Source organism: Vipera ursinii (assembly GCF_947247035.1).
Source record: "Vipera ursinii genome assembly, chromosome: 2".
In the NCBI taxonomy this organism is placed as follows: domain Eukaryota; kingdom Metazoa; phylum Chordata; class Lepidosauria; order Squamata; family Viperidae; genus Vipera; species Vipera ursinii.
The window spans coordinates 132,910,800-132,922,987 of NC_139513.1; the positions used below are offsets into that span (position 1 = coordinate 132,910,800).

At 38.3% G+C, this 12,188-nt stretch overlaps 1 protein-coding gene across 2 annotated transcripts in view; it reads left to right on the plus strand.

The window, feature by feature from the left end:
* Window positions 1-1,495: 1,495 nt before the first annotated feature.
* LOC310633596 (cholesterol transporter ABCA5-like) overlaps window positions 1,496-12,188 on the plus strand; it is a 76,558-nt gene continuing 65,865 nt past the window's right edge. Inside the window, exons 1-4 of one of the 2 annotated variants that reach the window (XM_083351385.1) lie at window positions 2,217-2,302; window positions 2,887-2,966; window positions 7,963-8,075; window positions 11,898-12,102. In XM_083351385.1, coding sequence (XP_083207511.1) covers window positions 7,971-8,075; window positions 11,898-12,102 — 310 coding nt within the window. In that variant the 5' untranslated portion in view covers window positions 2,217-2,302; window positions 2,887-2,966; window positions 7,963-7,970. Of the gene's footprint in view, window positions 1,688-2,216; window positions 2,303-2,886; window positions 2,967-7,962; window positions 8,076-11,897; window positions 12,103-12,188 lie in introns of those variants that run through there. The other variant, XM_083351384.1, reaches the window with a different exon arrangement.

Consider the following 12,188-nt stretch of genomic DNA (forward strand, 5'->3'; position numbering starts at 1 on the left):
AGAATTAGCCAACCCTAGAATCACATTTTAATTTTCAGGGCCTTTCCCCGCTACATCACAAAAAAACAAAAGCATACTTTTTTAAAAAAAAATAAGGTAAATATTAATTTAGTTAAGTATATCTTTTATTTTTATTCATTTTATCAAATTTTAAAACCATCCATCTCCCTCACAGAAGATAAAATATCACAGGTAAAATATTAAAAACATGCATTGTAACAGATAGTCCTCCTCTTACAACCTTTCCTTTGGTGACTGTTCAAAGTTGCAATACTGAAAAAAAGTGACATGACCATTTTTTACACTTATGACTGTTGCAGCATCCACATGGTCACGTGATCAAAATTAAGTATTTATGTATTTATGAATGCATTTATGATGGTTGCAGTATCCTGGGGTCGTGTGATCACTTTTCCTTACCTTCTCCAAGCAAAGTCAATGGGGAAGCCAGATTCGCTTAATAACCATGTTAACTAACTTAACAACTACAGCAATTCACTTATCAACTGTGGCAAGAAAGGCCGCAATATGGGGCAAAACTCACTTAATAACTGTGTTGCTTAGTAACAAATTTTAGACTCAATTGTGGTAGTAAAATCAAGAACTACCTGTAATTTACTACTACCCTTTCCAGGGAAAGAGACCAGGAAGCCATCACTGTAGAAACTTTTGCTTCAAGGTGTTTTTGTCACTTATTATATTGTACTTTATTGGATAGTTATGAAGCAAAGGTGAAAAACCTGTGACCTGTCAGATGTGGCAGAACTGAACATGCTTCCCACTGAACCCAGGACTGCCAGGAATTCAACATGCAGTAATGCATATACTGTAATCTGTTTACAAAGCCTCCATCCTCATTTAGGAATAACCAGTCCTCCTTATGCGCACAGTCAGAAGGGGTCGTGATGTACCCTTTTAAGGCTGCAATTTCTCTTCTCATTCCCTTGGGAGAGCAGGCTCCAGTGAAGTTGACGGGACTTTCGGTAGACATATAGAGCATCCGCGTCGAGTAATCAAATCATGTCTTCCGCTGAATCCTCTTCTGCGTACACACGTTCAACTTCCAACGCCTTGTCGCTTGTGAAGGGAGAAACGCTTTCCGGGACACCCTCTTTTTATTAATTTTGATTTTTTTTCGCGGTGCAGAACATTCCGGCACGTTGGGCAAGAGTTAGGAAGAAGGGCTGTTAACGAACGTGACTGTGGATGTCGAGAAACCCCCTTGCGAAGAAAGCTCTTCTCTTACGGCACAAGCGCTAGAATAATGGCATAGTTAGCGTTACGTGTGCACGCGCCATTCCGTAAAAGCTATTTCAGGGTTGGAAGGCGGGGGGGGAGGGGAGAGAGAGAGAGAGAGAGAGAGACTGGCTGGCTGGCTCAGCTGGCGGAAACTTGCTCCCGCCATTGGCGACGCTCCCTCCTCTGCTCTCCTCCGAAAGCCAAACAAAGCGAGAGGGACGGGAGCGGCGGCTCCCTGGAGGGAAGGGGAGTCGTCGCTGCTGCAATCCCGCTGCCAACAGCTGCGCGGAGAGTAACGAAGGCGCCCCTGCCGAGGGACGTTTAAGGCAGCTCGGCCTTTTCGGCTTCGCGGGCGCCGAAAGGCCCGGGTTGAGGAAGACCGGCCGCGGCGACGCGCCCGCGTTCCTCCTTTAATAATACAGCTCAGCTCTGGCCAGGCGGGCTTGAGGTGAAGTCGGCTGCGCGGTGAAGGCGGGGCGGGGGAGGCTGGGGACTGCGGCTCTTTCTTGCCCCGGGCAGGCGCGCGCTGCAGCGGGGGCTGCGCGAGGCGGCCCCCCGGAGAGCAGAGGCGGAGGGGGGGGAAAGAGGGCGGAGAAGGCGAGGCAGGCGTGAGGAGAAAGCTAAAGAGGCGGCTTGGGGAAGGGAGCAGAGGCGGGAGTCAACGGTGCGGTGTAAGGCGGGAGAGATGCGGCACGGCGAGGGGGAAGGAAGCGGAGGCGGCGGGTAGTAAGCTAGGAAGGAGAGGCTTTCCCGACCCCCTCTTTGGGCTCGGCTCTCCGGGTTCAGCTTTGGATAGCCGGCTCCTCGGTTGTGGGGAAACGGCGAGGGGGCGGCGGCTTTGCCTCTGGGAGAGAGGAGGAGGAGGACAGTCGGCTTCCTTTGGCCGCAAGTGTTTTAGCCGGCGTGGTCAATTATTGAGGAGCTAATCGGCGAGAGCTGCCGGTATCAGATGTCCCTGCCTCTTGACCCACAACGCAGCGCGTGCTGTGGTATTTATGTGGCCAGCTGTCTTCTGGTCGCGGTGTAGATCTCAGACTGTGCCTTTCTAAGTGGGGCTTCATGGGTGAGATATAGGGTGCTTTTCTCATTCCGTTCTCTTTTCTTGGCTCTCTACTTACTCAGAGCATCATTTAAACGCTGTGTTTTATATGTAAAACTGATATTGCCTTCCTAGCGAGTGTGTGATGTACAGTATATGCTGTAGAGGTGGGGAAGTCAAAAGAGAAAAGCATTATTTAGATCCGAAGAATGAGAAACCTGAATAACAAATAGCTGTTAGTGTAGCAATTGTGGATTAGGAGGTGACGGGGGATTTCTGTGGATATGTGCAAAACGAGTTTATGATTTGCTTCCGATAGATTCTGAGGCTATTCTGAACAAATCGCCAGCAATTAAGATAAAATTGCAGCAATTATCAAATATATAATTGCACAGATTACGGACAAGAAAAGGGGCCTGTACTTAATTGTAGTCAGGGAAAGGCCATCTTGTAATTTGATGATCAATTACTATTTATGGTTAATTTTCAGAGTAATTAACTGAAAGATGCAAATATTTGGAAACTCTATGGGAGTTTGTTATGTAATTAAGAAACTGGGAGAAAGACTAGAAGAAAAATTAGCTATCTCCATCCCTTTTCCCCAATAGAAAATCAGATTTTCAACTATGCTACACTTTCTTGTACCCAGAATACTGCATAGTACTGTACTGGAAGAGCAGAAAACATTGTAAGTTAAATAAAATGTTTGTGAATGTTCACTAAGGCATTTAAAGTTCTTAAAAGGAAATTAAAGTACAGATTTATTTTTAACTTAACTGCCTACCCGAAGAAAAGAGATGAAAAGCGTAAAACAGTAAGAGAACTTGATGTGAATGAAGGCCAGCGCAACTAAAAAACTGGCAGTTGTATTATGTATAATAAAAACATTCATTTAGTGACCAAAGTTACAATGGCACTGAAAAGTGACTTATGACCAATTTTTACACTTAAAACTGTTGTAGCATCCTGATGGTCATGTGATCAAAATTTGGACACTAGACAGCTGGCATTTGACAGTTACACTATCCCAGGGTCATGTGATCATCATTTGCAAACTTCACAGCTAGCTTCTGATGAAAAATCAATTGGGGGAAACCAGATTCACTTAATAACCAAATGATTCACATAACAGTGGCAAAAGCGTTGTAAAATGGGGCACAACTCAACAACTGTCTTGTTTAGCAACAGAGATTATGAACTCCATTGTGGTTGTAAGTCAAGGATTACCTGTAATGCATCCCTCCACATCATTACAGTTATGTGCAATTACAATTCATTTATCTAATCAAGTGTATTCTACTCCATGAAGGCTTATGCCACAAGCAGTAAGATTATCATTGTTATTTGGCACTTCTAGTTTCTAAATTTTTGGAATGTTGTACAGATTTTAAAAGAAGCCAGTGCTAGGTTGTGTAATGCCAAATGGAAACAGAAATGTAGTAGGAAGAGTAAATTTCTTATAAATACATTATATGACTGGATTCACAGTTACTGCCTTTTCATGCAGATTATACTAGCAGTTGGTATCGGGTTAGTATCTGGTTAAATATGATATAAAGAAGGATATTAAGCTAAGTTGTGTCTCATTAGACCATGATACTGCAAGCTAGATTCTAATAATTGGGTCCTATAATCTTGATGAATTTAGAAACCTGTACCGCATACCTTTTAGGTGTGATGGTTGCAATGCCATATATGTCCTCAGCATCCTCCCCTCCCAAGGTACATATGATGCCCATTCTCCTAGTGTTCTTGCAAGGCCCTTAAGACCTGGCTCTGTTACCATGTCTGAGTTAATATATTTATTGGATCTCCTGTGAAGCTTCTTGATTGTTATGGTACCTTGTCATGTTTTTATCTACTTTACTTGTATACTCCAATGTTGTAAAGCCACCCAGAAACTTTTGGATTGGGTAATCATAAATCTAAATAATTATTTTTATGTAACCAGGACTAAGCTCTGTTCAATACAGTAAAAACAGATGTGCAATGGATCACTGGTTCTTATAAGCACTTCTGCTCAGAGTTTGAATTGAAAATGACTATTCCTATGAGTTGTGTCATCTTTAAGTAGAACTGGTATGCAGATCTAATTCTTCTCTCTGCTGTCACTGCCTGTTTACCTTTCTCTCTGATGAGGGAGGGAGGGAGGGAGGGAGGGAGAGAGGATTCTTTTCTATCATAGTACACTAACATATTGTGCCAGTAAATATTTCAGAATTTGATAAGTGTATAAATGCTTTCTGTATAAGCATTTTCTCTGGAATTGGGAGGTGCTATGAGGAAAAAGTGCTTATAATACCACTCTGTTGTATATTATCTCAGTAGTGCAATTAGGACAGAGCCTTGTATAATTTCAGCTCTCTATAGACTACTCACAGAATTAACGAGGACTTGCCAGCAGATAGTGTTTATTGAAGTAAATATGTTTTACAATCTATGGAGCTCTCTCATAGTGTAATTACCAAAACACATTTCTAAAAACAAGTACTAAATTCAGCTTTCCTCTAAAAACAAATACTAAATTGAACATCAGAACTATTTTGTTTTAATCTATGCCTATTTACATGTAGCATTACATAGATATTTTACTTTGACTGGATTATTATAGAAGTATGGCCCTCTTGTCAGCTTGTACCTGCTAATGAAGGCTGGCTGCATTTTTATGCATGCTTAAAAAGAATTTAATCCAGTTGAAATTGTAAGTAATCCTTGTTAGGAGCGGATCACTTACAACAGTTTATTATTTGGACTAAGATGTAAGAGACCTAGATGCAATGCTATACTGTAAGCATTTCTTAATTCAGTCCTGTTGGTGGACTAATTTTAGATCTACGGTACTTCTAAGTTATTGCACGATTTTTCATAAGATTTGTCTTACTGGCCTTTTTTCCAGTCTTCAGAATGACTGTTTAGTCTGTGGGGGAATTTGGAGCTTGATTTTGATTAAGATCTGTGGAAAAATACAGGCATGCTAAACCTGGAACAATTAGTTTGGGTAAATGTTTTTCTTGGGGGGGGGGAAAGCTATTTTATATGGGTGAGATGCTATTTTTTTCTTTTTGCAATCATTATATGTTGTCTCTCTGGTACTCTTTTCAACAAGCATTGCTTTGGAATGATCCTGGAAGAGCAAAAACAATGTCATTCTGCAGAAGCTTAGTGCAGGGGCCCTCCATGAGTCATCATTGTTCCTAGCTTCTTAGGTAAACTTCTATCTAGTTGCTGCTTTCTTAGGAACTGGAACACTAAATGTGGAGAGGAGAGGAGAATCTTCACCAGAGATGTCAATAGCTCTGTGAAGCAGTAGATACGAAATTCACTGTGCGAAAAGGGTTTTCAAGTAACTTGGTGAAATTTCCCTGCGTTTTAAAAATTAATTATATACACAATTTTTGAAAAAAAATCTTTCTACCTTTACCTTCAAATTAAATCCTGTATCCATTACCCTCTCGCAATTTCAGATTTTGTGATTAACTGGTATTTGAAATGTCCTGAAATAGATATTTTTAGTTTTTTTAATTTTTAAAACATACAGTAATGAAGTAAAAAAAATATTTTTGAATACATTGAGTTTAGTAGATATTTCAGTCAGGCACAACAGTACAACACTATCATGCCAAGCTTCAGTGTTCAATTACATGTCTCGTAACATTCAGTTTATTTCTAGCAGGCTTCATACAGTATGTTACCTCATGTTTACTGCCATTGTTGTCCGTCTTTATTTAATAAAGATATATGATTGAGTGCTTTTATTTCAGTATAGTACAGTTTTAAAAAGCTGTAATCATTTCTATCTCAAAAAGAGATACCCTTCAAAAATATTTGTATGATTTTGTACAGTACTAAGAAAAGAGCCATTATCCCTTAGTATTTTCAGTAGAAAATCCTTTAACCTTGTCAAAATAAATTATTTGGTAGTAGATTCTAACAGAGAAAGAAGGCTTGCTAGATTAGATTATATGTTTTTTGCAATGTAACCCTCTTCAATAATCTTAAAATTTGAGAATAGATGTAGATCTGCATGAATGTCTATGAATCTATGGTTGTACATAATGAAACTGAATATCATCAGTATAAAGCTGACAAATAGTTTCAGACCTGCAAAGGATCATTCCCAGCAGGTTCATATAGTATAGATATTACATAATATAGAATTTGGTAGATGATGGGCAGTACAGTAATTTAAGAGATAAGAGCTGAACTATATAAACCAGTTCATTCATGCACTCCAAAATGACACCATGGTAAGTCACATTAGAATACACACAGATCCAGGAATATCAGTGGGGACTCATTCCCCACCACCACCCACCCCGTTTTCTTGGAGATTATCCTACAAGGTGACCAAAGTTCTCTCTTTGTCAAATCTGGTTCTGAAATTCAGTCTGAAAATACTGTAGAAATGTTTGAATCTGTAAAAAATAAGGTTTTTTAAAGTGTGTCATTCCTTTAAACTGTAAATGTTCATTCAGGTGGTAAATTCTGACTCTTCCACTCAATGTTTCAAAAAAGTAGTCTTATCAAGGACTTGGAAATATGAACATAATTTGAGCAGCATGAGTTGCGGAATAATAATGCAGTAAAATGTATTTAATTTGTAAACCCTATTTTTATTTTTATTATATAATAGAAGTATTCTGATTTCAACATTTTGCATTTGAATAATTACCCTTTATGGTTAATGTTGCAATGCTACCAGTTGAAACTGGCTAGTGCACACACCCAAATCAATTGCATAATAGCAAAAAGGGAAAAAAAAGTACCAGATTTTATTTTAATCTATGCTATTGCAAAAAACAAGTATGAAATTGTGGTCAATAAAATGCAAATGCATACTAATAATAGTTTAAGAGCAAAATAGAAAAATTTTGCCATGAGGAACTTCAGGAAATTGTTCAGAACCACAATGAGTTATATAATTTGGATATTTTAAAAGAGTTAATTGGTCATATTAATCATAGTTTAGGATTTGGACAAATTCAATTTTAATAATAGAATCTGAAAACAAATAGCATGTGTGCATATCCCAGTACATGTTAAACTTCTACTTTATTGTATTTGCAATTAAGAAGAAGATACAGGTAGTGTTTGACTTACAGTCACAAGTGGGATTGGAAAGTGATCTGGTTGTTAAATAAGTCATGCCTGATTTTACGTCCTTTTTTGCCATAGCTGTAAGGTGAATAACTTCAGTCATTAAGCAAATCTGCCTTTTTCCATTCTCTCTGCTATTCAGAAGGCCCCCCCACCCCACCCAGTAGGTCACAGATGGCGATCACATGACCCTAGGATGCAGCAACTGTTGCAATATCAATGCCAGTTTGCCTAGCATCTGAATTTTGATCATGTGACTCTGGGGACACTGCATTACTTAAGTGTAAGTGCAAGGATCAGTCATAAGTCATTTTTTTCAGCGCTATTGTAACTTTGAAATGAATGGTCATAAGTCAAGGATTGCTTGTAATGTATTTAGAGCAGCAATACATCTGCAGGTCAGATTTCCTAAAATTTATCTGAGTAGCATCACTTAAAGAGAATTGGTGAATGTTATATATAATTTCACAGAAATGTATCCATTTAACATACTGATCAGTAATATAAGTGTAGTGAATGATACTATGGTTAAAACGATTTAAAGGGATGTACATTTAAAAGATGCATGTAATTGTTTGCTTTTTCAGATGCAAAAATGTCTACAGATGCTTCAAGACAAAAAGGAGTGTGGCGACAGACAAGAGCTCTGGTTTATAAGAATTGCTTGGTTAAATGGAGAACCAAGAAGAGTAGTGTTCAGGTCAGTTGATCTGCAGTTTTCTAAGGTTTGAAGAAGTTAAGAGATTAATCTTTTGGATGTTTTTAAATAATTGTTAATGGTTTTAGATATTTATTTTAGTTTTAATTACGCTGTCCAGAATCACTTGTTTGTGAGATGGGGCAGTGATAAAAAAAATTAGCTAAATAAATAAATCATTTTGTTCATTGATTTGAGCTCTGTTTTAAATTGTTACATCAGAATTATTCTTAGGCTTCTGCGTCATTAAATGATTTTATTAAGGATAATGCTTTAGTTTGGCAATTTCAATATTTGTACAAGTAGTCTTCAACTTATGACCACAGTTGGGACAGTTGTGGTCATTAAGTGATCATGCAGCTCATTAAGTGATCACATGAGGATGCCTTGGGTGGGAGAGGCTCTGGGAGTCCCTGCGCCACTGGGTCATGGAAACCTCCCATGGACCGGGAGATCTCAGCTGGCTGCAAGCTCACCAGTACGTGAGAAGCTGAAGGAGGTTGAGTCCTTTCCCTACACCACCATGGCTGGGAGGCCGTCCCTCTCCCCCTGCGCCCCAATACATGGGCCAATTTACTTTTGCCTTTTTCTGCAGCTGCTGAAAAAGCCTTTGTAGCTTTCAGAACCCGCCACCTTTGCTAGCATCCTGTCCATTTTGAATACCTTTAAATTAAAAATGAGGACATTCTATAGGAATAATGAATGATTCAAAGGTACACAATAAACAGATCTCTTGTTTTTTTTTGCAAATTTCCTCAGATACGTCAGATCCAATTGAAACTAGATATTATATGACTTATTCTACTGAATGGATTAACATGATAATTTACCAAGCCTTTGAATAATTTTGAGAAATTTAAATAAAGGCCATTGAACTAATCAGTAAGATTCAAAATATCCTCAACATATAAAAAAGGCTTAAGTTATCTTCAACTCCAGATATTTTTATACTCTATATGCTTTAACTGTGCAATAAAACAAGTCAGTGTTTCCTGTATCAATTAAAATATGTCTTGTAAGTTTCCCAGAATGGCCTCTAGGTGGGATGGGCAGCATATAAATTTAATAAATAATGAGGGGAAATTAAAAAAAATCTTTCCTGAGATATTTTAATTGGAGGACAAATACCGTAATTCCATTTGTAATCACAATAGATGGATTTTAACCCAAGAAATTATAATGGGGGGAATCTACATCTGAAAAAACATATTAAAACTTCAATCTGTACCACATGAAAGGCTTTTTCTACATTCAGTGAAGCAACTACTGAACAATCTAGTTTCTATGATTTTACTTTTAAAACATTAATCAGCAGTCTAGTATTATCTAAACCTTACTCTTTAATAAAAGGCTTAGCCTTTTATAAAGCCAAATTGCGCAGGATGAATTATTGTAAGTAATATATTAAGTTTCTCAATGCCACAACTGCAGACAAGATTTAAAGAAATCATGGATTGGCTTATACCTTTCTACAGGATCTTTTCTTCAATATTACACTTACATGAGCCTCACAAAAAGAAAAGGACTGCATTCAAACACCATTCAAAAATATTTTTATATATCCACCAGCAATATGAGAATAAAAATCTTAATATATACTGTATGTTATAGGATTCTACTGGATTAATCATGTGGACCAAGCTCTTTCTCTCTTTTCATTTCTCTTAAAATAAAAAAAATAAATACAGATTAAGATGCTGATACTGGAGTATTTATTTATTTTATTTATTTAATTGAATTTTTATACCGCCCTTCTCCCGAAGGACTCAGGGCGGTGAACAGGGCATATAAATAGAAGTACAAAAGTTAAAAAGGATTAAATTGTTGCCCAAATTAAAACAATCAAAATATAAAAAACATTAAAACCCTAACATTTCCCCCATCAGGCCAGGCCAGCTTGTTCGAATAAATGGGTCTTTAACCCGCGCCGGAAGGAGCGAAGATCCGGTGCCATCCGGAGCTCAACCGGCAGTTGATTCCATAAAGCCGGGGCGCCCACAGAGAAGGCCCTCCCCCTGGGGGCCACCAGCCGGCATTCTCTGAGTATAAAGAATATAATTTTGTTTTATTAGATTAAGCATATCCATTTTTGTTGGGCACAAAGTATGGATTATAACTCCAGTCTTATTGATGTTTAAAATGAAAATTAAGCCCCTATTTCAGCAATAGTGCACTTAGATAGAATAGAATAGAGTTGGAAGGCACCTTGGAGGCCTTCTAGTCCAGCTCCCCACTCAAGCAGGAGAACCTAGACCATCTCAAGACAAGTGACTGTCTAGCCTCTTTTTAAAAATCTCCAGTGATGGAGCACCCATGATTTCTGAAGGCAAGCTGTTCCATTGGTTAATTGTCCTCACTGTCAGGAAGTTTCTCCTTAATTCCAAGTTACTTCTCTCTCTGGTCAGTTTCCAACCATTGTTTCTTGTCCTGCCCTCTGGTACTTTGGTGAATAATGTGACCCCCTCTTCTTTGCGGCAGCCCCTCAAATACTGGAATACTGCTATCATGTCTCCTCTATTTCTTCTTTTCTTTAGACTAGTCAAAGCCAAGTCCTGCAGCAGTTCTTTGTATCTTTTAGTCTCCAGATACTGGGAGAGTTGTTCAGTTCCTTCTGTCAAGTATGCAACTGTGACTGTCTATGGAGATTCTCAGTCATCCAGGTCATGGTTGTCCCAAAGGTGCTTTTTCAAGAGGCAACCTGACTTTCTTGTTTTTCTTTGAAAATGTTTTTCTTGTCATCCAAGCAGCTTCTTCAGCTTTGACTGAATGGTGGGGAATGAAAGATCACCTGAGTGGTGCAAATGTGTGTGGAGTCTTCTTGGAACTGTTGAAGAAAGGACTGTGTTGTAGACTGGAGATAGATGATGTTGTATCTCCCCCTGTATTGAGAGAGGGGTGTTCAGTTTTTACACAGGTGGCCTCTTTGACCCCTCTTACAAACCAGCAGTCCTCTCTGTCCAAAATGTGGACTTTGCTGCCTTCAAAAGAGTGCCCTTTGTCTTTTAAATGCAGATGGTCTGCTGAATCTTGTCCTGATGGATTTGTTCACCTATCTTGTGCCTTGTGTTTATGAAATGGTTGTTTTGTTTCCCCAATGTACAGATCTTCACATGCCTCACTACATTGTACTGCATATATCATGTTGCTGTAATTATAATTGTGAGTGAATAATGCAGGCTGAACCATTACGATCATATTAGTTTTACCCCTATGACCACATTGAAATAACTATAGTATGTGTGAAGTTTTGAGATGTGATTTTTCTTGTGTAATTATCCAGACCGTGTAAAATGATCTGTTCTATCAAATGTAGTTCATATTTGCCAGGGAAAATATGAATGCTAAGATTATAAGAGCGTTAAAATGTAGTTTGTACATCTTTTCAATATTAGATAACTTCATGTTCTATTTTAATTTTACAAGTACACTAATTTAGCAAACTTTGCCTGCTCCATTGGCCATCAACATTTGTTGTTGCCAGAGTGTAGATGTTATTTCTGAGCCCCTGTACTAGTGCCCAGTAAGTGCTAGTTAAATCAAATCTTAGCCTGCAAGAGAGTGGAAATTAACCCTGCCCCATCTTCAACTCTAGATTTTGAAATAGTCTAGATTTATGTTATTCAGAGAAAGCTTCTCTCTCATCATGTTGAGAATAGTAGGCAGTATTTGTGAATGCTATACAAATATAAAGATATGTAATGTTTAAATAGTGAAATAATGGTAAACAGATTTTTAAGAAGACTCTGTTTCAGTGAGTATTGTATACAGCTGCAAGTGGTTGTTTCTGAGTGTTACTCATTTAACATGTTGATTTTATTTGTGCAGGAAATACTGCTTCCACTTTTCTTTTTATTCTGGCTAATATTACTGAGCATGATGTATCCAAATAAGAAATACGATGAGGTGCCTGACTCTGATCTTTATTCTGTGGATCACTCTAGTATTTCTGAGTTTGTTGTGGGCTACACACCAGTGAACAATGTGACGAGAAAAATCATGCACAAAATGTCTGCAGAATATTTTACAGAAGGTATTATAAGCAAACTCTTCTGTTCTCCCATATGTTTATATTGTATTTGCTAGGAAGATACAGTTAGAAAAATAGATTAAACATGT